The sequence below is a fragment of the Neopsephotus bourkii genome, unplaced genomic scaffold (assembly GCF_033783945.1).
Source record: "Neopsephotus bourkii isolate Nb327-2 ecotype Australia unplaced genomic scaffold, CSIRO-AGI_Nbou_v1 NB_867, whole genome shotgun sequence".
NCBI classification, from domain to species: domain Eukaryota; kingdom Metazoa; phylum Chordata; class Aves; order Psittaciformes; family Psittacidae; genus Neopsephotus; species Neopsephotus bourkii.
The window spans coordinates 223,308-250,080 of record NW_026901363.1 but is presented as its reverse complement, the minus strand read 5'-3'; the positions used below and the strand labels follow the sequence as shown (position 1 = coordinate 250,080).

Genomic DNA, 26,773 nt, shown 5'->3' with positions numbered 1-26,773 from the left:
CAGGGATCCCTGAGAAACTGAGGCCCTGGATCAGCTCTACCATGTTTCCAGCTAACTCTGCAACAGCAGTCACTGATTCCCATTGAAAAGCACAGGAAAATTCCTGTATGGATCACTCAGTAACTGGGGGGGTTAAACGCTCTTCAGTCAGAGAACTCCACGAGCTTGCTCATCCAGCCACGTGTGCTGACAGTGCACAAGGAACTCACCTAAAAGAGCTTCTCGTAGCACTTGTCACAGTGGACAATGTCCCGGTGGATGAATATTTTATCCAGAAGATCTCCCATTGCTCTGTGGCAAATTCCACACTGCCAAAAGGAAAAGAGGTGGTCAGACAGTAACCAAAGCATCATGCAGGAATGACAACACAAGGGAGCAGAGGAACGGTCTCTATATCACTTTACAAAGGTGTGAGGATGGCAAAGCAGTGACCTCTCAGGCCTGACTTCCCTAAGGCAGACTAATTCCACTGCAGGCTTCCTCCTCCCACACTCACCATTTCCACCAGCTTGTAAACCCTGCATGGTTTGAGATGCAGCAAGACCTGTGCTGGGGCACAAAGGCCACAAAGCAGCACACAAGGTCAGCTGCATGAAGAAAAAGGGTAAGGGGTGCTGGTGCTCCTTCAGAGGAAAACAAAGAATTCTTCTTGTTCTAGTACACAGTTATGTGAGGAGCTGAAAAACTTTTGGGGACACAACCAATACAACACGCCTTTTTCTGTCCCAGTGTCGATGCAAGCATTTGACACACACTATATTACATGACTCAAAGTCTGAGGACAGAATTTAACACAGATTCCAACCCCCGCCACTCCATTTCACAGCAGTACACAGAAGGCAATCAGTAGTTAAGGGGTGTTTTTACCCTGAAGCAGTATTCGTGGCAGCAGATGTTAAGATGCTCTATTATGATCTTAGGGCAGTCTCGGATCTCACGGCTGCAGTAGCTGCAAACAGGTTCACTGGACCTGTGAGGGAACAGAAGTGTGAATTCCTCTGCAACACAAGCTGGTTCCAGGCCCAGCACTGGTAGCAGAAGCTCCTTTCCTACCACCACCACCACTCCCCATGAGCTGCCTGCTCCTATCTGTGTCTGACTGCATCCAGTGACAGAGGGACATGTGTTATCCCAGGGACAAAACCAGGGCAATGCAGATGTCACTGCATTGTCCAAACATCATTTACACTTCATGCTGCTATTCCACCAAAGCCATACCAGTACTCTAACACAGCAAAACCTTAAAGGTCATTTGTGTTTAAGAGTTTGCTGAAACCCCCAAGGCAGCATCCTACCTCTGGAGGGGAGCACTGGACAGGTAACGGTGGTGGCTGTAGGTTGCTCTCTCCAAATCACTCATATCCACAAGGCTGCCACTGGAGACAGAAGGAAGTATCAGCACTTGGCAGTGATAGATGGGAAAAGCATCTCAGATGGAGTCATTAATCATTAATCTAAAGCTCTAACTGCAACATCCCAGCTGCCTGCTCTTTGCAGAGGAGGTTGGTCCTTCCTAGAAGGCATTTACCTAATAGAGAGGGAAGTGGGGCTGTCAGCAGCAGCATCTCCACCTTTGCTGGTTTCACGCTGCTCTTCAGAGCACTGGGAGATGCATTTGGCTGCTGCTGTCCCCTTGGAGAGAGGCAGGATATGGATAGCATGGCTGGGAAATGGGATGCACCCTGAAATCAGTGCCTTTGAGCCTCAGGCCAAGGGAGACGGCACAGCAGTATGCTCTGCAGGGTGTCCCACCCTGTCACCCACCCTGCCAGGAGCAGGGGACATCAGGGAGTCAGTGCCAAGAGTTCTACACAATAGTCTGTCAAATGCAGCTCAGAGGGGGCTGAGAAGCTTTAACAACCATGCCAGTGCAAAGGGAAAGATACTGCTCCCCCGTGCTTTCCACTGGTAAAATGAGATGAGGTTGACAAAATCCTGCTCTGGCTCCTGGGTGGGCAACCTGTGAAATCCTGCGTCTGATTTCTGCTTACATCAGGGCAACTTCTCTGGCCTCACCAGGGTCCTGATGTTTACATATGGACCCTACAAACAGCAGCTATTTGACTGCTTACCACACTCCCAAATCCTGACCTACTATGCAGGAAAAGGCACAAAACACACCCTCAGTCTCACCCAGCTGAGTGTTCCCTCTCTGTTCTGTCTGCCTGTGGTGTTTCAGGCACTGCAGCAACACACTGATCTTTGGCTGCTGACATCTGCTTTGCCAGCCTACAGAAAAGGCTAGAGATTTATGGAGCCTGTCATCAGCTACCACAGTAATGCCAGCATAGCACTGCGAGGATAAATGCCAGCAGGGAGGCATCAAGCTGGGGGTTAACTGCCTGACACATCAGGGTAAGCCCAAGGTACGCATGGTCACATTCTGCTCTTGGTCACTTTGATGCTAATCTGGAGTAGCTTTACTTACTTATCTTTGAACAGAATACAAACAACTGAAGATCTAAGCTTGAAAATGACATCTTTAAGTTGTCCTAACTCATAAATAACTTTTTTTGAGTGTCAACCCTCCGCCTCCACATTTTTCTCAGCAATTCGAACCATTTGCTTATGTGTATAAACGCACAGTGATGCCTGACAGTGCCAAATATGCAGCCTAAAACACTGCAGCGTGGTGTTTTCATCCTGCCATCCACCTTAGAGGCTGGCTCACTTGGAGGGGGGGTTATCCCTCCATTTGGAACTGGGAGACAGACATCCTCCTGTCTCCACAACAGGATTGACAGCAGGGTGAGGTCCCCAGAGCAGCATTCCCTGCCCACTCCATGCAATGATCCACCCAAGGCTAATCCACTCATGCTGACACAGCGCTGTGAGCTTGCTCAATGTGTGTGAGCTGGCAAAGCCACACACTGTTGCTGTGCACAGGTACATTGAGACGTGATTGTGTGAAGACACTCTCATACCTGCCATAGCGTGGGGAGGCCGATAACTCGCTGCTGTTCATGTACTCCTTCACGAAGAGGACCCCTTTTCTAGGAAGGAGTGGAAGCACAAGGAGAAACATTTGCATTAGAAAAGACTGGGGCTAATGAGAGACAGAGCAAGGGTCCACATGTGTGCCCTTGGACACGTCACGTGCTTGAAAAGACACAGAGAGAAGCTGTTGTTCTTGAATAAATACTAAATATCAAGCATTGTTGCTAAATAACACCTAATAGAACCCAGTAATTAACCCACTGAAACAAATCAAGTTAATTACAAAGAATGGGATGGATAATACAACCCTTTCATCCAGTTATCCCTGGTTTTGCAAGGATAAGTCTTTTCCAAACCATGTCAGGGTTATGCAGACAATAAGTATTTAGAGAGCTCATGGTTCTGCCTGTTAACAGGAAAGCTCTGCGGGCACAGCACTGCTCACTGTGGCTGTCATTGGAGTATCTCCAGCGTTGTCATCCATTCTCAATAGCTGCTGGCTTGCTTTGGGAATGGTTTTGCTTACAGAGCTGCCCTTTCTTGCATATTTCCCCCTCTTTACAATTCTGATTTCAAAATTACATGCCCCCATCTGTCTGTCTGTGGCTTTGTTGCAGATCGAGGGGAGACTCAGTGCCCACCGGCTCTTCCTCCAGCCATGAAATGAACTAATCAGCCTCTTTATCCATGGTGCATTTTGGTTGTTCCCTATAAGCTACGATTAATCCTCTCTCCTTACATGAGCAAACTAAGCCATGGCACAGCTAAAGAAAGGAAAGAAAAGCTGTTTTGTAACTTAGCATAGACACTTCCCATATAAAGCATTTCATATGAGTCTTCTACTCAGATCGGTGCTGCAGCAAGGCTGCAGGACCCAAATATTCCCCACCAAAGCCTCTACTGACCTCTCACTGCTTTGAAGCCCCTCTCTAAAACGCTGAAAACTGGATGGTGGTTTTCACCTCTGAGGAGGAGCCTGTGGAGACCACAAATCCCAGAACACAGCTCTGAGCTGACAGTTGTGCTGTGCTAGAACACACACCACAGATCAGGGTCCTGCACCCACCCCACTGAATTCTGTAGCTACATTTGCTGTAGACTGCTCACAACATGGCAAAGAGTCCTGTGAGAGCCCCACACCTGTGATGACTGTATATGGCATGAAGAGCTCCATCACATCCCTCCAGCTACAACATGTTATTGAGGATTTGTGATTTTGCCATGTTAAAAAGACATAACTCACACAGTGAGCTACATCCTGGTCTCTATAAAAGGGCACCTGGAGAAAAGCGCTCAGCCCATCTCTCCCTTTTAGGTGGCTCTGTCTTTGCTCTTACAGTCAGAAGTGGCTAAGTGTCCTGTGGCCCAGAGCAGCAAAGCCTGGCTGGTCTTCAAACAGGATGGCCATGAACAAAATCCCTACTGCAGAAGGGGTATCACAACCCACTGACCCTTACCCAGTAGCGCTGGTGTCAGGCTGGTACCCTGAGGCCAATGCTGGGCTGTTGTGTGGTGAGGCAGTGTCTGAAGTGCAGATCCTCTCACTGGAACTGGAGAGAAGCCTGCAAGAATGAGGAAAATCTGTGGGCACTGGGGACATGAGCTATGACATGATCCCAGCTGGTAGCCAAGGAAAGACTTGCTGGAAAACCACACAACACAAAAAAAAACCCACACCAAAAACCCCACAAACCACCCAAAAACCCAAAACCAAAAAAACACAAACAAAACACCCCCACCACAACCAACCAAACACCCCCCCACACCCACAACAACCCACAACCAACCCAGAGCTATGCTGGTGCCTCCATACAGTGTCAGATGCATGAGGATGGACTGACACTGCCATGAAGGAGTGCAGAAAGCCCAGGGTAATGGTATTCTGTACTGCATACCTCCTACATATTCCAACAACCATGTTCTGTGACCAGTTCAGTCAGTTATTGACATTCTGCAGATAGTGATCCTCTCTCTTGAGAGATCCTCTCTTTTTTGGTGCAGCCTTTGCAAAGGCCAGTTTCTGTTCAAGGGAGGGCAGCCAAGAACAGCTCTTCATTCTCCTGTCCCCCTGTTCTGGCACCTCACATGGTGAAAAATCTCCAGAGATGGATGTATTACAGACCCTGTGCTGGGTGGCTTTTACTAGGAACTGTTTAAGAGTAGTTCTGTGCCTCCAGATCACACATCCACCGCCTGGAAACCACTCCTTTCTCTCTCAGCTCTTGGCTTTGGTTCCTAGCTTCTTTTCCACCACTGTTTCATGGAGGTTTGCCTCACAACCATGAAGACTGCCCATTTACCTGGTGCTGTTACAGTTTAAGCTGTCCATGTAGAACGGCACCCTGTGGCTTCTCTGGGAAATGGACACGGTGGTGTCTCTGGGAAGGGAGTCGTAGCTATGAAAGGAAGTGACACAGTCTCAAGCACTGAACTTGAGCACGTGTGGGATTCTCACAAGAGAATCTTGGCTAAATGTCTCCCTGCTTAGCATCAGAAAATCACCCCCGCACCACAGCCATCCACACAAACAGCTCCTCACTGCATATGCTTAGATCCAAGGAATGAGTAAGAGGTGGGTTGGGACACTCAGATGGTGACTGAATGTAGTAGTGGGGTGTTCTTTGTGTTAACAAACCTGGATCCCCCCCTCTTTGCCCTCTTACCGCCCAGCCATGGAGCTGTAGTTGCAGAACCCTCTGGCACTGGCGCTGTCATATCTGCTGTTCCTTGGGCTGCTGCTCCCATCATAAGCTCTCCCTTCATAATCTGGGGTAGGTCTGGCAAGGAGGCACAAAGACCTGATTACCACTATACTCCCTGGAGTCCCCACAGTGCCCAAGTAGTGTTTGTCTCAGCAGTCACCACCATGGTGCATCCTCCCCCTGCTTTGCCCATTTCACCAGTGCTGGTTCTGCAGCTGGAGGATACACACATTCTGGGGCTAAGAAAGCCTCAAAACCTAACCCCTGCACCACCCACATGTGTGAGGTGCTGACAGCTGGCCCATCCAGTGTCAGACCTGCATGTTTTCCCTTTTCCAAGGCAGAAATCATCAGGGGAATGGCTTTAACCTGTGGGCAGAGCTCAGGCTCTTTCAGCAGAGAAAAGGAGCTTACAGCTTACTGTCATTCTTTTCTTGCAGGTGCCCTGGGGCACAGATTATGTTTATATTGTATATCAGCAATTTGATCCTGATCAAAGCTTCAGGCAACTGTATAACTTAATGTTCAACAATGCTGAAAACCCCTGAAAATCAATGCTGCATGAAAGAGAGAAAAAGGGACAGGTTGAGATCATTGTAAGATGAGAAAACCCTGCTTTGGGCAAGACAACCATTTGGTCTCTGATATAAACCCGAAGGCGGGAGTGAAGTGCGAGGTTCCTGCTCTGCAGGGACATGTCAGCATCACACAGTGCCAAGGGTGACATCAGGCTATGAAATACAATAAAGATTTGTCCTGTTTTTTCTAGTCCCAGTCTGCAAATGCCTCCAGAAGCGAGAGCATTGTGACACCAACTGAAAAACGCTGGAAGAGGTGTTGGTGGCATTCAGATCATATCAATGTAGATATCAATATTAATAGTAGTTCTAAGTGTACAACTTGTCTCTTATGTCATTGAGGGTCATGAGAAATAACAATCACACTGCTTCTGAATCCTCATCTCTGCAGTTACAGAGGAGAAGCTGATGTGGTTTCTATGCATCTGTGAGGTTTCTGTGCCCTGGGTAGGTGATCTGAGCACAACCTGCCAAGAACTCTCTGGTGTTACAGAGTAATTATCAGCTTGGATCTCCTGAATCCCTTCTTCAACCCATCAGGTCCAAGAATGATCCTGTTCTGTGTGTTGTGAGACCTGCCAATACTATTGCTCCCTCTGGGAACAAAATATGCAACCTGCACCAGAGTTTCTGGCACATATTTCTATGCCAGCATCTTTCCCTGTCTCTGCACCCCATGCCTAGGCCCTTACCTTCTGGTGCTGAAAGCTTGGCTGTCCACATAGGATGGTATCCTGTGACTGGGTGCTGACATGCTGGTGCTAAAGGGCTGGCGATCCATGTACAGTGGCACAGGCTGCTGGGTCTCACTGCCACTGAGTGCACTATCTGAGCTGAAGTTGGACCTGCTGAGGAGTTAGAACTGATTTGACCATAAAGCCAACAAGTGTATTTGCTACAACAGCTCACACAAGTGTTCAGAATTTGCTGAGGCTGGATCATGCCTCTTTTCACTGGCAACAAGGAAAACCTGGGACATAATGCTGCTGGAGGTGCTTAAAGCCAAGGGAACAGAGGTCTGTCCTACTTCCCCTCACTTACATGAGCTGAATTCCCAGCACAATGAAATGCTGCAAGATTCAGCAGTCATCCAAGTTAATTTGTCATCTGAAATGAAATATGAACACCTGGATGTGCATGGAATCCTAAATCCAACATTCCTTTTGTCAGCATCTTTTGATTAGTATATTCTGGGCAAATTTACACAGCCCCAGGGCTTCAGCCAGGTTTGTATCAAGACTGGGAATGGTGAAGGATGAGGATTTGAGAGCCACTGATGGGGAGAAACAAAGGAATGGTCCCACAGTACCTGGCTGCCAGATCAGGCTCATTGTGCCTCCAGTCTCCCAGGTTCTCATGGCGATTGTCTGTGCTGGGGCAGGTTTGTTCTTCCCAAGCTGGAGTGATCCTGGTCAGGGAGGAACAAGCCTGTTAGAAGCTTTAGCACTTGTGTCTCAACCTGTCCACTGTGGTGAGCAAACACAAGAACACATATGGTTGTGCTGGTTTCTGAATTCTCCAGATAGGAACTAAGCAGAACAGAGCACGAGGGAGAGCACAAGATGTAAGAGATACCATAAAGCATGCCTGATCCCTGACTCCGTACCTTTCCCGGTGTGGGTCAGGTTCATTTCCATGTGGGGTCTCTGGAGTGGTGATGCTGCTTTCTCCAGGCAGAGAGCTGAGCCTGCCAAGACAGGAGATCATTACAGTCTGGAAGAGTGCCACTGGGCATAGAGTTACTGTAGGATGCAGCTGCAGCCCCTGGTGAATCTCCTGCCCTCCAGGAAAGTAAAATATCCCTGCATAGGAATATGCTGGATAATCCAAAGAGGTGTGAAAAAAGGAGGGAAAATACAGATGCCTTAAAAAAAAAAAAAAGGTGAAAAATAAAGCTCCTGATGAGCATCATCTACCTGCTCATTCTTTGCAACTTGACGTTTTAATTCTTGTCATTTAGTTATGACCATTATGGGTTACCCTGTACCTCTGTGTTACATTTCACACTGCTAAGAGCATGACCTGGCCTCACTTGGGTACCACCACAGAAGTGTATCCACTAGATAACCACAGTGCAGAGCCACCCTGGACATGCCCACATTAATCCACAGAGAAGTTCATTTGATTTTTCTATCTTGTTTTGTATGTTTATGCACACCAACCCCTCTGGGACTATTGATGCCCTGTAGCAAATCTGGCACTGGCTTGGATTCCTGCATCAAAACTGCATTTAACTACCTGATTCCTTACCTAGTCATGCTGGGTTCATGGTCAGTGTGTTCCCTCGACCTGGGAGGCTCCATGTGGGCAGTGTGGGCAGGAGGTTCTTGTCCCTTCTCAATATGGTTGGTTGAGTCTGAAAACCTAAAACAAAGATTTCTGCTTAAGGCACTGGAGATAAAACGTGGGTGGACATCCATTCCCTACGCAGGAGCCATCAGGCAGGAAACAGGGGACACAGTTTGGCCAGACCTATTGTGATACTGCCCAGATACCAGATCTGATGGGAATCATGCTTACGAGTCCCATTCTAGCTTGCAGGTTGCAGCTAAAGGCTTTGCAGCCAAGATTGTTGCAGAAGGAAAACATCAGGCACAGGGAAAAGCACTTGTGTGAGAATTCCCTGGACTGTTGGTCTCAGTTCCATCAAGAACAGATGAAGACATGAAGAATTATGAAGTGTGGGTGAGTCCTGATGACCACTCACCCTTCTTGGATCAGCTCTGGTTTGTGGTCATCCAAGGCCCTCATGCTCTTGTGCCCCCTTTCACTAGGGCTGTTCCCCTCTTGGTAATCTTGGGAAGACCTGGCAAAGGGAAAGAAACCCCACTTGTGGCTGCCAGGCACAAACACCTGAAAGTGCAGTTTTCAGTGCATCCTCAGAAGAAAGAAAGTTATGAGGCTTTGGTGGAAGATATTGCTGTAACCAGCACAGACTTCAGCACAGCACAAAGCTCTGCTTAACTGCTTGGGATTCAGCAGAAGGGTCAAGCAGCAACATTTTCACATGCTGAAATTAGCTCTTTAAAATACCAGCCCAAACTATGTTTCCTTCTTGTGGAGTAACAGATTATTTACTGTGGCTTTATCATACGTCAGGAGGTGTTTGCCATGCCAGGCATCACATCTGGTACAGTCTGATAGTACCCGAGGTTGACTCACTCACTGAGTGTATCCAGTGATACCCCTCCATACAGCTTCACCTCCCCTTGCAGCCCAGGTCCTTACACTGCTTCATTCCAGTATGGTTTGCTGTATGCTGGGGCCTCAGAACCCGTGTATCTGTTCTCTTGGGTGCTGCTGCTTCTCTCCTCATAGCCCAGGACAGATCTGATAAGCAAAGAAAGGCCCATGGCACCTTTAACAGCTGGCACATGAATACCCACACTATCTACTCACCAGGCAAGGCCTGTGTCAGTCTGTACCATTGACTGTCCCCCACCAGGATTTGTCTCTAGGGACCATATTTAAACTATAGCTGCATTTCAGTGCCTTTCAGCTCCCTGCTGCCCCTGCAGCATCACTGTAGCACTTCACTGGATTATCACTGAATGAGGAAGTACCAACTGAACCCTACCAAGAACAAACACCAAGAGGAGAGAAAAAGCTGGGGTGAGGCTGCTTGGTTTCTATCAGAGAAGATGGAGGAGGGATACAACACAAACCTCTTGGTTTATTTTGCAAGCTGTGCTTTAAGCCTCAGCTGCCTTTACCCTTGGGACAAAAGCTGTAAAAAGAAGCCTCTTTCTGTGCCTGCCCGTTCAGACATCTGTTAATCCTCAGCACTCGCACGCTAAATGTATCCCACTCATACCTTTTGAAGGAATATTCTGTGTCCTCCAGGTGCACAGGGGCTCTCCCAGAAGGAGGAATTGGGACATCAGAATGCAAGCTAGACCTGTCAAAAAAAGGAAGGAATCTACAGCTTGACAAAGGCTTCCAGGGCACTTGTGTGAAATCACAACACTGCACTTCATGCGAGACCAGAAAATAGGATGCATTTTCTCAGAGAACTGGTTTTCCTTCAGAAAAACACATTTTCACTGTATCTGATTAAGCAGAATAGAGGCTGTTGGTGGAACTAATGCAGTTTGTAGGCTTCAGTTCACACACATCTTGGTTGGATACAAGACTTTTCCAGCCTGCCACAGGATCATGCACCTGGGATGAAGTACAATAGGAATGACTTCAAGGAAGATGTTCCTACATTACTAGCAGCAGCTCTAGGTCTTGGGATTTACCCTAGTGAGAGCCCCGTGATCCTGCTCACCTCAGCTAGGAGGTCTGAAGATATCATTTGCTCATCTTCAGTCTTTTGGTAAGCAAATACATGGAGTCAAGTCCCACAGTAATGGACGTGTGACAGTGAGCACTCAGAATTTTCTGCCTCCCCTTGTTTTGGTGCCCAATTTGGATTCCAGCTCTATTCCAGACAAGTTACTTATCCTTCCCCCCATGTCTTCCCTCCATGGACAGCACTGTGAGTACCAGCAGCAGGCCCTGACCTTGCAGGTTCAGACTTAGCATCATCCAGGTGGTAAGAGGAGTCATACTGGTGGTGGAGCTTGTCTGTGGCATCTGCAGCAATGTCTCTGCAACCAGAGTTGGACCTGGCAAGAGAAGAGTGTCGTGGGTCACAGAAGGAAGCTTGGCATGTTGGAGAGCAGAGCAAGGAGCAAAAATATCAAACAAGATGTTCCTGTCTCAAACACAACCCCTTTTCCTCCTTCCTGCTTAGCTTGGTAAAGCTCCTGCAGCAGACATGAAGGACAGAGACATAAATCCAACCAATTCATGCTAGTACAAGCAAAAGAGCTGGAAAAATCTCAGCCCATTTTGAGCTCGTGGAACAGCTCCAGTCCACTTTGCAAGTGCTGCTCCCAGAACAGGGAGTTCCTGTTAGGGAGTACCAGGTCAGCAGAAGACCCGTCTCACTCCAAAAGTGAGAAGGAAAGGTTATTTTTACACTGTTAGTAGGTTTATACTTACTTTGGTGGGTAAAATCCATTGTTGGCTTCTGTGTGTTCAGGATAACTGAAAAGGAGAGACACCAACTTTAGGAAGCATCTTTGGTTTGGTTTGTGATGTTCTACTACAATTTTCTGCATTTTATTAAAGAGAGGAGAGGAAAAACCTAAAACTTCCCAGAGGTGTTCCTCAGTGGATTTCTACAGGTCAAATGGCAAGAAACTCTGGGGAAATGCAAGTCAACAATGGAATTTCACCCCAGCTCTACCTTCCATTCGTGGATACCAAGGTTGCTCTGGGGGCCCGTTCATCCCATGGGAATGGCTCAGACTTCTCCTTCAGAGGTTTGTCACTAGAAAAAAGAAAATGCCAGTGAGAGATGCCCTGTTTTTTATTATGTATTTTATTTTGGTTTTTATTATTTTATTTTAAATTTTATGTTTATTATGTATATTTATTTTATTTTATTTTATTTTTTATTATGTATATGTATTTTATTATTTTATTATACATTTATGCTGTATCACCCTAGAAGAGTCTACTAACAGTCAGGAGGAGCACAAACTGGGGCTAACAATGTATCAGGATGGGAAGGGCTAACCTTCTGAGTACTGTGACCCTGACCACTGCTCATAGGTTACTCAGAGATGGGCTGCTCCCTGCAGTGAGAGTCTACTCACCCCTTTGCTAAGGTGAGCCTAAGTACCCTACAACAGTTGTTCTCTCTCTGCTCATGGTCAGAAAGGGCAGGCAGGCCCTACACCCATCTTTCACTCCCCAGACCTCTCAACCTGTGCATCCATCTCCTTCCTTCCCTCAATTACTCCCTCTCCAGTTTTAAGTGGCTTAAGTAATGAGGCAGCCTCTAATTTTTGCCTCACAATTAGGAGAAGCTATGTGACCCAAGTGACCCCGAGCACAATGACTGCCTTGTCATCAGCCTGCCCCTGCAATGACATCCACAGATATATTTACAGGCCTTAGCTACATGACCATGAAAATGGTCCAGCCTCTACCTTTTCTCAAGCACTCCAGACTTTGCTTCAGCTGCTGACACCAGTTTGGGGACATTTCTAGCTTTATCTTCACTGATGGAGGTGGAGAGCAATTAACTGTATATGCTACAGAAGCTTTCCTGCCATCAACTTCAAGTCAGAGCTCTGCCCCTTAACGTGCCCATCACCTGCATCCATGACTTTAGATTCCCAGTCAGTTCCTTCCTCAAGTTTTCCCCCATACAACACATCTTTCTACACTTCCCCATTACTCAGCCACCCCTTCAGACTTTCTACAGGGTGCAGAGGACTAGAACCAATGTCAGAAGGAGTCACCAGCAACCAAAGTTCAACACATCCCTTGTAGGAGGAAGAAGCTCCCCAGGGAACAGCAGTGGGGAGGCAATTGGAGCAGTAATAAAAAGAATGAATGCATGAGGTAGACTCTTTAGGGTCTGAGCCAGAGAGGAGAATCGTTGAGGGATGTGAAGGGAGAGTAAATTGACAAGTTGCAGCTTAGCCAGCAGATGATGCTCTTGGAGTGCAGCCCAGGACCATGACTGGGGAGATCCCCTCTGCTTGAGACCACTAGCAGGTAAATGCCATGTCTGAGCAAAAAGCAGGGTTACACCTTATGTTCAGTAGCACAGATCAGCCTTTCTCAACTGCTTACCCGTCCCCATGCTGTGACTCAGTTTCAGATGAGGATTTCCCATTAGGGGCCTGTCCATTTTCCCCATTTCTGCAAGGGAAACAGCAAGAAGTTAGGTAGGGAGAGGAGGGGATACAACGTGAGGCATAGGAGCTATATGGCAAGGTGCTCGTTGGAACTATGCTACCTACAGTGCAGGGATTGGATTAAAATGAAATCCTGATCAGTTTAGGAGATAGAAAGCTCTGCTATTTCTGGGTATAATAAAGAATTGGGTAATGTTCAAGCTGTGGGAGGCCTGCAGCTTCCATATGGGTGTATTTCCTCCCAGATTGCTAAGGCTTTTGTAAAAGCTCCTTTCCCAGATTCCCAGTCTTATGGTACTTATTTTTCCAGGACTGCACTGTTTCCAGAGCAATGATGTGTAGTGGGAAACCACCAAGTGCAGCATGTCCCTCATTATCCTTAGCAGAGCTTTAGGGTGATACAAGACCAACAGACTGACCTGATTTCAGCAGAAGTGGAGATTCTCTCTGAAGTTTCCTTCGAGGATGTAGTTGTTTGGCTTTTGGTGCCTGTTTCAGGGCTGCAAGAGAAGGCAAAGACAGAAGCTGTCATTACTGAAGGAGCTCGCTCCCCACTGCAGCTGCCCAAAGCTTCCCTGCCTCTGAGTGTGAATAAATAAAATGGAAAACACACATCACCATTTTCAATACCTTCACTTACAAAGTCATCTTATCAGAAGCAATTTCTACCTTAAAACACTGACATTACCAGGAATAGCTGCCTTCTGCCAACCACACACACACAGAATAAACCCAACAGAACCAGGTCAGTAAGCAAAGTGATCTTTGCAGTGCCGTGGAAAATCAGGTCAACATTTTTTATCCCCACAGTCATGAATTCAACCAACCAAAGTTAAAAGCAACTGAAAATTATTCCCCTACACATACTTTGTAAGGAAAACTTTGGCAAGTTTGGGTTTTTTCCTTTCAGGTTTTGAATACTTCTATCAGGGTGTTGTCAGCTCCTTGCAGGACCTTCCTTAAACCTTCCTTAAAACACCTGCCTGCATCTAAGAAGTCTCCCATGTACAAGGCTGACAAATGTGCTTCAATTCACCCCCCAGAGGAGTGTCCACGGGATCTTCTGACCTACCCAGCTACCTATGGGCTGATACAGCTGCAGATGATGTCTGAGACCTCCTGGCTGTGCTGCAACACTTACCTGGAGGGAGATGATGCTGTTGTCTTTGGCTCATTCCAGGAAGATCCAGCAGTGTCTTTTCTTAGCCCATTAGTACTGACAATAAAACAACCAAGTAACAAAACATTAAAACCAGAAGGTTTTTTAAGTGCTTTCTGTGTGGGGGACACCTCCTTCTCTGGCCCACAGCTCTGGTGCCTGCTTCCTGGCCAATGAGACCAAACCCTGCTGTGCTGCTCTCCCCATGCCCTGCTGCACTGACGTGACCAGAATCTGCCTTTCTGCTGAAATACTGTCTTTAGAAACTGGCTTTTCCTATTTAACCCTCTGGAGCTGTTTCTAGCCCCAGTGTTTGAGTCTGCACTAAACCCCAACTTCCCCAAACAGATTAAAGCTCAGTGCATCCACAAAATTGGTTTTGTTACGTGTGTGTAACATGTGAGGGAAGGAGGAAAACTGCTTCCAAGCCCTGCCTTAAACCTGCACCACAGTGGCACAGAATTGCTACCAACATTCATAAGGCAGCTCCTTCATCCCGAACACAAAGCATTTCAGGCTGAAAAGCCTCATTTACTGGGCTCCCTGCTGGGCCCACTAAGGACCAGAGTGGTAGCGAAGCCAACAATGCTGCTGCCTGGCATTGAGCCACCCCTCAGAGCAGGAACACAGAGCTGAATCCCAAATTAAACAGATCTGTTTGAAAACATAGGAGAATCCCATGAGGATTCTTCTCTGAATCCTTCCATGAGGACAGACTGAGAGTTGGGGCTGTTCAGCCTGGTGAAGAGAAGGCTCAGAGAAGACCAGCACTGTTGTGTTCCAATATCTAAAGAGGGCCAAGTTGGATGGGTCTTGGAGCAACCTAAAGATGTCCCTGCCCATGACAGGGGGTTGTAACTGGGTGAGCTTTAAGGTCTCTTTAACCCAAAGCAGTCTGGGATTCTGTGATTCTCCCTCCTAGGGCAAACATCTCCATTTCAGCCAAGCATTTCTGCATCTCACTGCTGCCCCACATCATGTGCGGCTGTTCCAATCAATGTGGGCTAAGGACAGTGTCACTGCTGCCCCTTTAGACCAGAGGCAGCCTGTCCTCAGGTCACATGTACCACAGAAAGTATGCTCCACCTTGCCTGTCACTGCTCCTGCATACATTTGGGCTTCACAGTAGCCTGTGAAACGGGCTGGAGACTTGAAACCAGGCTAAACATTTCCCATCGAAGCAAAGATCAATTTAAAGATAATGAACCTTTCAAACCTCTCTGCTCACACCTCCCTGCTGCCATCAGAGCAGAATAATTAAATCTAACTCTAAGGAAAGCAGAGAGCTGGCTCAGGGGACTGCAAATAGTGAGGCATTGAGTATTTCATGTCTAGGTGATGAGATCAGGTCACACAGCCAGTTTGGGAGTAAAGGAAATTATCACTATCTGATGGCTGCTCCAGCTCCTCCTGGAGTTGTCTCTCCAGAAGTGCCACCAGGCTCATTCCTGTGGTGTGAGCTCCTTGTGAAGTCAGGAGTGTGATCAGCAGAGGAGCTCAGTGGCAGGTTGACCCACATTAGAGTTGGCTTGTAGTTAAATGCAGCTTGTCACCCCCATGACTGTCACTTGGGCACTTGATGCCTCTCCCTGTGTCTGCCCATTTGTTCCACTAAGCCTGTGTCATTTTCATTTTGGATTTTCTGAGCAGCCCCTTTGAAAAGCCCCATCTCTCGTTGTGTTCAGTCAGCTGCTACCTTCAGACAAATACAGTTATCTGCAAAGATGGCAAATCAGGGTGCTCTGAAACCAGAGACAGCCAACCCACTACTCCGGGATGAGGTAAATACCTGTTCTCATCTGGTGTGAACCTGCAGGAACCAGTTGAAGTCCTCCTCTGCTGTCCCTCCTCTTCTATCTCAACTCTTGCAAAAGGCAAAAAGAGAGACAAGTATCACTGCTTCATATTCCCACTGCTAACTCAGGCAGCTTATCCTTGTTTCCCCCAGGTTTTCCCCCTGTTTCCCCCAGAGGCAGATTTTCCTGCTCCTCATGCTCCCTGTGTTCTGCCATGGGTGAGCACCTCAGATGAAGTAAGATCAGTGGCATTCTGCTGACACAGTTGCTTTACAAATAGCATCATCTGAATGCTGAAATCCCAGAGAGTGCCCAAGGCATCGTTCCCTGTCCCACCCACTGCTTTAGAAGCTAAATGCTAGAAGAGCATTCACCCTGCTAGTTGGAGCCAGAAGAAAGGCAATGAAGAGTCTCTCCTTGTTTCAGGTTGCCGTAACACAAAGCATCGTCAGTTCTGTATTCTCAGTGTTTCCAACACTTTGGGCTCTCAAAAGCCAGTGTGAGACAACCCGGAGCAATCCTTTTTAAGGGAAGTGTCCCTCCTGTGCTTTGAAACACCCAAGATCTCCTGTCCCAGCACTTAACAGCAGCCACGGTACAGCACAGACACACAACCCCAGCAGTGCTTCAGAGAGCCAGTGACCTACCTCTTGGCAAACAAGGGTGGAAATTCTTGTGTTGGGCTGCTGTAAAGGAAGCATAAAGGCAAGAGTTAGAAGTTTGGAGGTAAAGACACACTTTGGGCAGGGCAATGCCCACAGAGTCTTTGACCCATACTGACCCAGATGGTGCAAGGTATTATGGGGTCATGTAACGCCATTTGGGCAGAGCTGGCAGTGACCATGTGTGTGAAACGTCTACAAATTACAGAGCAGAGGGAATAAAAACAGGAGGAGCAGCTATTTACAATATGTGAAGAAGCTCCCCCAGAGGGCCTCTTTAATTTCATACCTTCCTGATGGCTGTTTTTCTTCCTGCATACAAACCTGCCTCCCAGAGGAACTAACAGTCAGTGCGAACACCCTTAATGGCCTCACAGATCCCAGAGAATGCCAGGCTGGTTTGGGTTGGAAGGAACCTTAAAGCTCCTTCAGTTCCAACCCCTGCCATGGGCAGGGGCACCTTCCACTAGACCAGGTTGCTCCAAGCCCCTGTGTCCAGCCTGGCCTTGAACACTGCCAGGGATGGGGCAGCCACAGCTTCTCTGGGCACCCTGTGCCAGCGCCTCAGCACCCTCACAGGGAAGAGCTTCTGCCTCAGAGCTCATCTCAGTCTCCCCTCTGGCAGGTTAAAGCCATTCCCCTTGTCCTGTCCCTACAGACCTCTGTCCAAAGCCTCCCTCCAGGTTTCTTGCAGCACCATCCAAATGCTTCTCCTACTCTGGGCACAGCTGAGCACTGCTGGCCATCCTCTCCAGGCTTCCTCCTGCCCTTGTAACCTCCCTGTGCCTCACTGTGTCACCCTGAGTTATGTCAAGAGAAAAAAGGTTTACAGTGAAAGCAAGCTGCAAAAGTCACTTGCCATGATGGGCTCCTGGGGGGTCAGAGTCCTTGGAAATCTGCTTTATTTTATCCTTTCTAGGAAAGAGATGGGCAAAAAAGCCCCGAACACCAGTAGCTCCCACACATCTTCACACTCCTGTTACATACCCACATCATTGTTAGGTTCTTTTATCCCCATAGAACTATTCTGAAGCTAATCAGGATCTTGTAACTCTTTATCATCCAGAAACAGTGTAAAGGCAAACTGTGGCAAAAAGCTGATCCACAGTGGGTGCAGTTTGTATTTGGTCTGATTTTCCCCCTGCATGCAACAGACTGCAGAGAGCAGTAGTAAGAACTGAGTTTGAACACTGAAGTCTTGATTGCAGGCCTCCAAATGCCTGGTGCACCAAGAGCAGACACCCTTAGCATTCCTGGAGAGACAGCAGCTCTGTCTTCGCCTCTCAATGGAAAGGAACCCATGCCCTTCAGAGAGGCCTGGCTCAGGCCACCACCCCTGTGAGTCCCCTCTCCTGCCCCATGCTGCACACTCACCCACTGCTTTTCTTGGCTGCAGAGAGGACGTAAGCACGTTCCCTGCTGGCGCTGTGCCTCAAGACACTGTTGGCTGCCTCTGTCCTGGAGGAGAGGGAAGAGAAGGGGTCACATTCTGCTCATGCTCTCAGTGGCTGCTGCCTATAGCCTTGAAGAGACATGAAGTGAACAAGCCATGTGCCAGCCCTGCAGAGCTCCTGTGCTCTGGGAGCAGGAATCCACCCGGAGCTGAAAGGGGTCACAACATCTGATCTTTTTCTTTAGCATCATTGATGCTGGGTCACAGCACTTGCACATGTTAAGTACAAGAAAAAAAAACCCTTCCTCTTCCAGGCGGGCAGAGGGAGTTCTCCTTTTGAAGATGTGGACTGTTAATATTGCACACCATGGGACCAAAAAATGGGGCACAGGCATTGGGGCTGACATGCTACATGGATTGCATGTGTCTTACAGACATCAGCACCACCAGATGTATCAAGGGAGAGCTGCAGATCCATGAAAGGACTTCTGCTGTGGGCAAATAACCAAGTTTTAATTTGTAAAAGCCTTGTATCTGAGGAAAAGCATCTTCAGAAACTTGACCAAAAGCAACAGGGACTCTGGATCCACCGATGCAGGTCCACCATACAGAAAAAGCACATTCTACTCCTGGTATGAGAACAAGACACCCATCTGGATCTGCATGTAGGTGCAAGTCCCCCTGTGGTCCAGACTCAGTTGCACACATGTAGGCTGTGGGAGGTGGTTCTTCTCCTCACTGCTAGGCTGGTTGTAGTCTCTATCTTTCCACATAGACACAATGCAGCTAATGGGTTCCACAACCTGTTTCCAGCTGCCAGATTAATTGGGGTATGCTGTCAGGTTGAATCATGTCAGGCTTTTAATTATATGTGGTTGGGAGTGCAGTCACCCATGGGCATAGCTGTGCTCTGAGTAGAACTACCTGCTTATCATTATCTTACTGCAATGAGCCCTAATGGCTCAGCTGCAATCATCAAACTGACCCTCCCAGTAACAGTTAAACTGAAGTCCACTTTTCACTGCCCCTGCTAGCAGAAGGTGGTTAGCTGAGGACATACCTCTTTTTGTGTTCATCTGGAGTGAAAGGCACATCCTCCTCATCCAAGTCCACTGATTTTTGCTTAACATTATACGGAGCTCTGAAACAGAAAGGGGAGAGCCAAGGTAAGGGAACTGCCTCTGTAGAGGCAGCACAATCAAAACCCAGGGTAAATCCAAGGGCAGGGCATGTGGCAGTAGGTTCAGACCCTGGAAGTGTGGCACACAAGTGTGGAGGGCACTTGTATTTTTCATGCATGTGTCCCCACACGACTTAGTCAAGGGGTTAAGCCTAGAAGCTGGTTTGTCATAAATGCTCAGCTGCATTCCAGATTAGAGCCATAGTCTTTGACAGCAAAAGCTGCATAGGAAATGTCAGCAGTGCTGCTCTGTCCCTCCTTTCCCCTGGTTGCAGAAAGGTCTGCAACACTGCAAGTCCCCAGGCTGCATCCTCCAGCTTCTGCCTTAACTACTACCTAGTGCTAGAATTCACCGTGCACAAAGGCCATTACCAGTTCAAGGGACCCCTGATACCCACTCAGGCCTGGAGGGAGCACTGGGAACTGCTGCAGTTTCTAGCAAAGCTATTAAGTGCTTGGCTGATGAAGCCATGCCTGGATGTCCTGCACATGGGCATCCACATGCAGATGGCCTCACCACTGAGGCTCAGGTGCTGCTGAGCCTGGCATGGGCAGAAGTGCTGCTCCCCTTGGCACACTCACAGCTTCTTGTAGTCCTCAGTGGTCATCCTGTAGCCAGAGGAGGAGCGGCACAGGCTGGGTCGCTTCGTGGTGGTGCTGCAGATGTACAAACCACATGTTAGCATGACCCTCCCCAGCTCTCACCCTTCACCTCTCCTTCCCCAGGTAAGCCCATGCTCCATGTGATAGGGGAAACAAGGTGATCCCATCTACCCACTTTCTGAACTTGGGAAATCCTGTTTAACTAAAGGGCAGCATTTGCCTCCTTTGCACAGGCTTGGACTAGGATTTGAGGTCTGCTTTGCTTCCACAGGGCCACTGTGAGTTGTTAGTATGGGCAAACCCTCTGTGGGATGGTGCTACTCCAAGGCATACATGTACCTTTTTTGTGCTTCATTAGAAGGTGAAGAATCTGGCACAGAAGAGGTCTTATCAATGGTTTTTGTGAACACCCCTCTGGGGAGAAAAGAGACATGTTAGGAACTAAAATTAAGACTTGCAGCCATTCCATGGCCTAACAGTGTCTGTGTGTCCTGTCGGGAGGAAGGTGCTGATCAGTGTGTCATACAGAGGAGATCTGAGACTGTGTTAACAGCACCATCAAACTACCTGTTAAAGGAAACACTCTCTCTTCAACAAGATATTCCCTGAGCATCGTAACGTTCCTAATAGAAGAACCCAAGACATAGTAATATTTTTCATGCTTGCTGCTCCGGATCTAGTTCTCCTTCCCCTGCAGCCCAGATACATCCCACTTTATACTGACCTGATGAGGTAACCGGATTGAGGCTTGGGGGGAGCAGACCTGTGCAAAGAAGACATTGGTGAGTAGAGAAACATGGGGAAAACAGCAGCAACAGCACCAGGATTAAAGGATCCATGTGGCCATCAGCTAAAAATCCAGCTACCTGGGCTGTGATACCTCAGCTCTGCACACACAATTGTAGTACATTATACTGAACAATGCAGGCTCTTCTCAGGGGCTATTTTTCATCAGGCACAGCAGTGAGTGGCTATGAGGAGGTGAAGAAAGAGCTCAGGTTTGTGAAGAACCAGTGAAAGTGTGCACTGACCTCATGAGATCATACAGAAAGGAAGCAACAGGATGGGTCCCCAGAATTACCTGTCACTCTGGGGAGCACTGGGTGCTGGGGATCTCCCACTGCCATGTCCAGATCTGAGTAAAGAGAAAACACAATGACATAATTAACTTCTGATCTTGCTGAGCTGCCTCACTGAACATGGCAATGGTGTTGGACATCAGTGGATGGGGGGAATGGCTTTAACCTGCCAGAGGGAGGACTGAGCTGAGCTCTTAGGCAGAAGCTCTTCCCTGTGAGGGTGCTGAGGCGCTGGCACAGGGTGCCCAGAGAAGCTGTGGCTGCCCCATCCCTGGCAGTGTTCAAGGCCAGGTTGGACACAGGGGCTTGGAGCAACCTGGTCTAGTGGAAGGTGTCCCTGCCTGTGGCAGTGGTTAGAACTGGGTGAGCTTTAAGGTCCCTTCCAATGCAAACCAGTCTGGGATTCTATGTTTTTGGAGAGAGCTGCTGAGAGAAAACCAATTTGTAATCTAAGAGGAGCTGGTGCAGGTTGTGGTGTTCCCTGGTACAAGGGTTGCTGTCTTACACAGCTCTGTGAGCTGCAGGGGGAGATGCAGACCTGGCTGTTTTACCACTTAAACTCCCTCCCATCAAGATCTGCTCCTGCCTTTGTCACCCTGGAGATGGTGAAACACAATCTGACTTCAAAGAACTTTGGAGTTCTCCCAAAGACTTGAGACCTGCCTATGCTGCTGGATTCCAGCTCTCAGGAAAGGGCATTTCTCAGAGCTTCTCTCCAGCCTGTATTTATCAGAAATATGCAGGAGCATCACTTCCCTCTGGAAGTGACAATTCCTGGCATCATGGGGACCCCAAAACATGCTAGCATCAAGTGTGCTGCGTCTGCAGGCTGGAGAACAGTACTCAGGGGAGGCTGATGAGGGAAAGGAGGAGAGAAGCATTCCTCATTGGCCACACTTACAGCGTGCTGCTGCTCTTCTCATCCTCAGAGTCTGAGTTGTGGTGGTGGATCCAGCTCTTATCTCCTTTCAGGGTGGTGCGAACCTTCATCTGCTTAATGATCCTCCTGCGGTCTTCATCCGTGGGAGGAAGGGCACGTCCTGGGAGAGGCAGAGGGAAAGGGAGGAATGAGAAGGATTGCTGAGAGAAGGCAAGGATTATCACCATCAGCAGGTGAGCTGGGGTACATTAACATTATCAAGTCATTTTCTCTCAAGAGGATCAAAGACAACTGAAAATTAAATTTATTGCTAATGGAAATAAGGCATTTCCACTCTTCTCCCTGGCACTGTTACAGCTTACCTCTGGATTTGGGAACATCATCCCATCCATTCACATCTAAGTCCTGTGAGCATGTTGCTTAAAACAGTGTGCCACAGAGTTCTGCAGGGTGGGGATGTTCCTGGGACCACTCAGAACAGCCTGGCAGCCCCTGTACGATTTGTTTCACATTCCTCTGATGATAACACATTATTAGGAGTTTATCAGTAATAAAGGCAGTGCTCTCATTGCTGTCTGGCTATTGCACATTGCAGAAGCTTGGTCTCAGCTCAAAATCTCAGCCAGGTTCTAAGTTCTCCAGCTCTCTCTGCCCTCATGGCTACTGAAATTACAGCTAAATGCATGACATGTTGGAGCTCAGGTTGGAGCAGGTCCCAGCTAAGGAAGAGGTGTCCCCTCCCTTGAACATTGACGGAGTTGAGCAGAGAGAGATATAACCAAGCAAAGCCATCCCCGCAGCTCGGGATGGGGAAAAGGATTACCTTTGGTGACACCCAGGGACATCATGGTTCTTGGAAGCACCTTCCCCTTCAGTCACTGCTTGAAGACAACAAGCCCCTGGAATAAATGGAAAAGGGGAAAAGCTACAAAAACCTGTGGATTTCTGTGGAAGGGAGAGCATCACAGCAGCGGCACAGCCACAGAGCATGGAGGGTAGTGAGACTACAGTATATAAACCAAAGTTAAGATCTCTCCCCATGTCGTGTACCTTCAGCATCAAAGTCAAACACATGGGACTTTTTACTTTGTGAGCAAACAAAAGGAAGCAAAACTCCTCAAAATAGACACATTGTTTTCAGATTAGTAGAACCTTTAACTGGAATATTTCTTTTCCTTTCTCACTCCACAGTTTTTCATGTAAAATGGGATAAGCCCTTGTTTCAGAGGAGAAAATCCAGGGCAACTTCCAGCTTCTCCAACCTTTCCTTGCCAAAACTCTCTGCTGAACCTGAATTCCTGAGTGCCTATGCTATTCATTAATGAAAACACCCAGCCCTGTTTGGGAGCCTGTTAATCTAAAATTAGGCTGTTGTTATCTCCTGGTGGGCTTGTCCTTGCAGTCCTGCCACGAAGCCACACACCCACGAGGAATGCTGAGCGCTGAGCTCACAGCACTGCTTCTTGACAAACTTGGCTCCTCTGTCTTGTCTCAGCTGCAGATCTACCCGCTGCACCATCCACTCCTTATCCACTTTGCACTGATGGTGAACAAGCTCTCTGCTATTACCCCAAGGCTCCCTCCCTTCTGAAACACTCCCAAAAAGCTTTCTCCAGGAATAGGCAGCCCATGTCATTCCTTATCCTTCCCAGATCCCCCTTGCCATGCAGATTTAACCAACCCTGCTATAAGGGTGGTAGGACACCAGCACAGGGTGCCCAGAGAAGCTGTGGCTGCCCCATCCCTGGCAGTGTTCAAGGCCAGGTTGGATGGGGCTTGGAGCAAGCTGCTCTAGTGGAAGGTGTCCCTACCCGTGGCAGGGGTTGGAACTGGATGAGCTGATAAGGCCCCTTCCAACACAAACCAGTCTGGGATTCTATAATCTACAGATGCCAAGGGAGTAGCAGTGATGAGGAAACAAGAACAAGAGAAATACATGGGACCCACTAACCCAAACCACAGACAGAACAGCAAACTACTAGCAGGAATAACACTCGCATCTTCCTCTTTAACTGCATTTGCCCATGTTTGATTTTGTCCATGAAAGTGTTTCTTCAAAAATATGCTTTTATGCTACCAGAACCTCCATGTGTGATATTAAGTTACAAGGGGGAAAATGGTTTTGTTGGTACAGCTTCTTTGGGAATTATTAGTACAGCCATAATAGGATACAATTTCCTCTATTAGTATAGAAACAATGTGCTCCACTTGCCTGGGAGCCAGAGCAGACTGCAGCTGATCCCAACAGCAGTTCCCCAGCTCTGGGCACCTCCAGACTTCAGATAAGACAATACTTTCTGTCCCAGTGAGCTAAGTTCAGGCTTCACTGGAGTGGGTTTCTGGATTTCTGGAGGGTTTAGGATCCAAAAGCAGCTTCCACCTTGTGGGAGTCATTGAGAAGCTGGGAGCAGGGCCTGTGAGTTTGGGAGCCAGGAAAAGCCTCCCTCTGGCAGCATTGCGGGGTACGTGGGACCCCTGGAGCTGGCTGTGACACAGGCTCCAGCCATACACCACTGCAGCTATGTTTTGGACTCTTCATTAGGGACTGTAGTGGTAGGACAAGGGATAATGGGTTAAAACTTAAACAGGGGAAGTTTAGATTGGATATAAGGAGGAAATTCTTTCCTGTTAGGGTAGTGAGGCACTGGAATGGGTTGCCCAGGGAGGTTGTGAATGCTTCATCCCTGGCAGTGTTCAAGGCCAGGTTGGACGAGGCCTTGGGTGATATGGTTTAGGGCAAGGTATCCCTGCCCATAGCAGGGGGTTGGAACTTGATGATCTTAAGGTCCTTTCCAACCCTAACTATTCTATGATTCTATGTTTGCAGGACAGGTCCTCAAAGAGCCCCAGAAGAAACACTTTGCCCAAGAAGCCAGAGACATGGTGTTCCCTGGCCTCCTCTTGCCAACACAGCTCAAATATTAACCCAGGCACCTGGCACCTGTGGCACAATCAGAGATAAAAGGGGAAAACACAGTTCAGATAACTTGCCATGGCCTAAAAATGATGCTTCAGGACAGGAAACATGGCAATGGATTCCTCTGTATTTTGTGCAGTCCAAGTCCCCGTGGCCACACTATCCTGTTGCTGATACAGAGCACCTCTAGTGTAGACCAAAACCTCTTTCTTCTGCCTAAACCTAGATCCATCTCTTGCCTTATAGTGGGAGAATAAGCTCTGCCAGGCTGGACGCACCTTTCTGTATTCTGTTTATTCACTGCCTCATAGAAAATGCTTCTGATGGCAAGTAGGAACATCTCTATTAAAAGGACACGCAGTAAGTCACCAAGTCACTGGTTTAGATACCAGAGCTGGTCAAGAAAATACAGTGTCTCCCAAACGTTCACTATAAATATAAAATCTGAGACCAAACAAAAATCCCTGTTCCCCATTTATACAGTAGGGTTTTCTCCAGATGCCCAGTGGGAGCCCTTCAGGGCCAAGTGCCTCCTATTAAGCATCTGCACAACACCATCATCAGGCACTTGATCCGAATTGGTACCCTTGGGTGCCATTGTTATGTGAATGAGCAATAGTCCTCCACTTCCTGATCCCAACAGCTCCTGCAGGCTCTCTTGCACCGTTAGGTTTGCTCCAAAACACTGGGCTTTGGAGAACAATTCCCTTCATCCACTTTCCCTGGACAACCTCACAGAGCCACCTTGGGCTTCAAGTGTGCAAAGCGTCCTGGGATGCTGAAATAAATCCAAGATTGGGTTGTGTGAGCCCAGCTCTGAGAGGTGATCCCCTGCTGACAGCAACCATAGAAAGGAAGGAATTGCATCTGGCTGTGGACAGAGAGCCATGTATTTCCTTTGCTGCTGAGGAGCTTGAGGCAGCCCCTGTGGCACAACACTTCCCAGGTGCCCTGTCTGGGCTGCAGCCATGTCCTGTCACGGTTCCTTACTAAAACAAATCCAGTGCAGGCTTTTCTTCCCAGTTATGTACTGATTTCCGTGTGGACAGAGCCCTGGCACTCAGGCTTCAGGAGGCCATGGTGTGCTACTTTTACCCAGGACTGATATAAGTTAATCAGCACGACCTGCTAAAGAGACACCAAACAAGCAACAAACCCCCCAAGTGACCATGGTGGAGCAGCTCCTGCCCTCAGCAGGGACAGCAGGCATTGCCAGAGGCAATACTTCAGACACAGCTATGTCCACCCATGACCTACCTGTCAACTACAAAGCTAGGGATACCTCCTAGGTAGCACAATGGACAGAATTCAGTTCCTCCTGCACCTTCTTACAGACTTCTGGGCTAAAATAACTTGGATTTCATCTGGTTTAAAAGCTCTGTGACTCACAGAGCCACGTGTACTGCCCGTGCAGAGCAAATTCAAATACCATACCCCATAGCTGGATCAGGACCAAAGGGGGGATTCCGAGAGTGCAGTAGAGGTGCAGAATCCCCTCCCACAACCTGCTGCTCACACTGTGGGGGTGCAGCTCAGCACACTGGGGGCTTTGGCCTTTAGTGCACACTGAAGCCACGTCATGGGGAGCTTATCCTCACCCAGCACCCCAAATCCTTCTCCTCAAGGCTGCTCCATCCAGACTCACCCATCCTGATGAAGACACTAACTCTGGAGATCCTCACCACGTGAATGAGAGCAATTACAAGATATTTAATAAGGCAAGCGGAGCTGAAACCGTATTTAGATTCAGCCTATGAGGCACATCTGCCTGTGGGCAGGCACCAGCTTCCCTTTGGCATGTTCCGGGGTGCAGTGCTTCCAGCCCTAACCCGGGTGTCTCAATGTACTTTGAGTTCATAAAGCAGCTCCCAGCTATGGAGTGCTGTAATGAGAGTCTCTCTTTGCAGTGCTTCAGAGAGCAGCTCCTGGTGAAACCCGCCAATCTGCCAGGCAAACAGGCACCTGAGCTGCTTTTTAGATGCCCAGGGACCACACCAGTGGGCATCAACAGCAGTGGTACCAGCAGAGGAGATGGCTGGGAGAGATCTCAGCAGGGAGTGATCCCTACAGATCACAGCCCGTGCACTGCTTCTAGCCCTGGGCAGTGGGCAGAGTGTGGTACATCCTTACCCACTCCGTCCTCTGCACAGGAACTGATGGACAGCCAGACCATCCCTCTTTGCTAA

General features: G+C 48.3%; 2 protein-coding genes across 2 annotated transcripts in view; one reads left to right on the top strand and one right to left on the bottom strand.

Annotated features, from left to right (window-relative positions):
• The window catches only part of LOC133214031 (potassium voltage-gated channel subfamily C member 1-like), a 310,932-nt gene that overhangs the window by 197,096 nt on the left and 87,063 nt on the right, over positions 1-26,773 (top strand). The window lies entirely within an intron of this gene.
• Positions 1-26,773, bottom strand: part of ZNF185 (zinc finger protein 185 with LIM domain) — a 35,208-nt gene that overhangs the window by 2,247 nt on the left and 6,188 nt on the right. The window contains exons 2-31 of the mRNA XM_061356672.1: positions 22,494-22,569; positions 21,692-21,830; positions 20,793-20,846; positions 20,436-20,474; positions 20,051-20,125; positions 19,691-19,765; positions 18,989-19,069; positions 17,910-17,993; positions 16,521-16,559; positions 15,867-15,941; positions 14,060-14,134; positions 13,338-13,418; positions 12,854-12,922; positions 11,454-11,537; positions 11,207-11,251; positions 10,723-10,827; positions 10,032-10,115; positions 9,446-9,547; positions 8,925-9,023; positions 8,468-8,581; positions 7,824-7,904; positions 7,527-7,625; positions 6,910-7,062; positions 5,601-5,714; positions 5,238-5,333; positions 4,395-4,499; positions 2,925-2,993; positions 1,296-1,376; positions 868-970; positions 210-308 (exon numbers count right to left, since the gene is read on the bottom strand). Of these exons, the coding sequence (XP_061212656.1) occupies positions 210-308; positions 868-970; positions 1,296-1,376; positions 2,925-2,993; positions 4,395-4,499; positions 5,238-5,333; positions 5,601-5,714; positions 6,910-7,062; positions 7,527-7,625; positions 7,824-7,904; positions 8,468-8,581; positions 8,925-9,023; positions 9,446-9,547; positions 10,032-10,115; positions 10,723-10,827; positions 11,207-11,251; positions 11,454-11,537; positions 12,854-12,922; positions 13,338-13,418; positions 14,060-14,134; positions 15,867-15,941; positions 16,521-16,559; positions 17,910-17,993; positions 18,989-19,069; positions 19,691-19,765; positions 20,051-20,125; positions 20,436-20,474; positions 20,793-20,846; positions 21,692-21,830; positions 22,494-22,518 (2,544 nt within the window). The 5' untranslated portion in view covers positions 22,519-22,569. The remainder of the gene's footprint in view (positions 1-209; positions 309-867; positions 971-1,295; positions 1,377-2,924; positions 2,994-4,394; positions 4,500-5,237; positions 5,334-5,600; positions 5,715-6,909; positions 7,063-7,526; positions 7,626-7,823; positions 7,905-8,467; positions 8,582-8,924; positions 9,024-9,445; positions 9,548-10,031; positions 10,116-10,722; positions 10,828-11,206; positions 11,252-11,453; positions 11,538-12,853; positions 12,923-13,337; positions 13,419-14,059; positions 14,135-15,866; positions 15,942-16,520; positions 16,560-17,909; positions 17,994-18,988; positions 19,070-19,690; positions 19,766-20,050; positions 20,126-20,435; positions 20,475-20,792; positions 20,847-21,691; positions 21,831-22,493; positions 22,570-26,773) is intronic.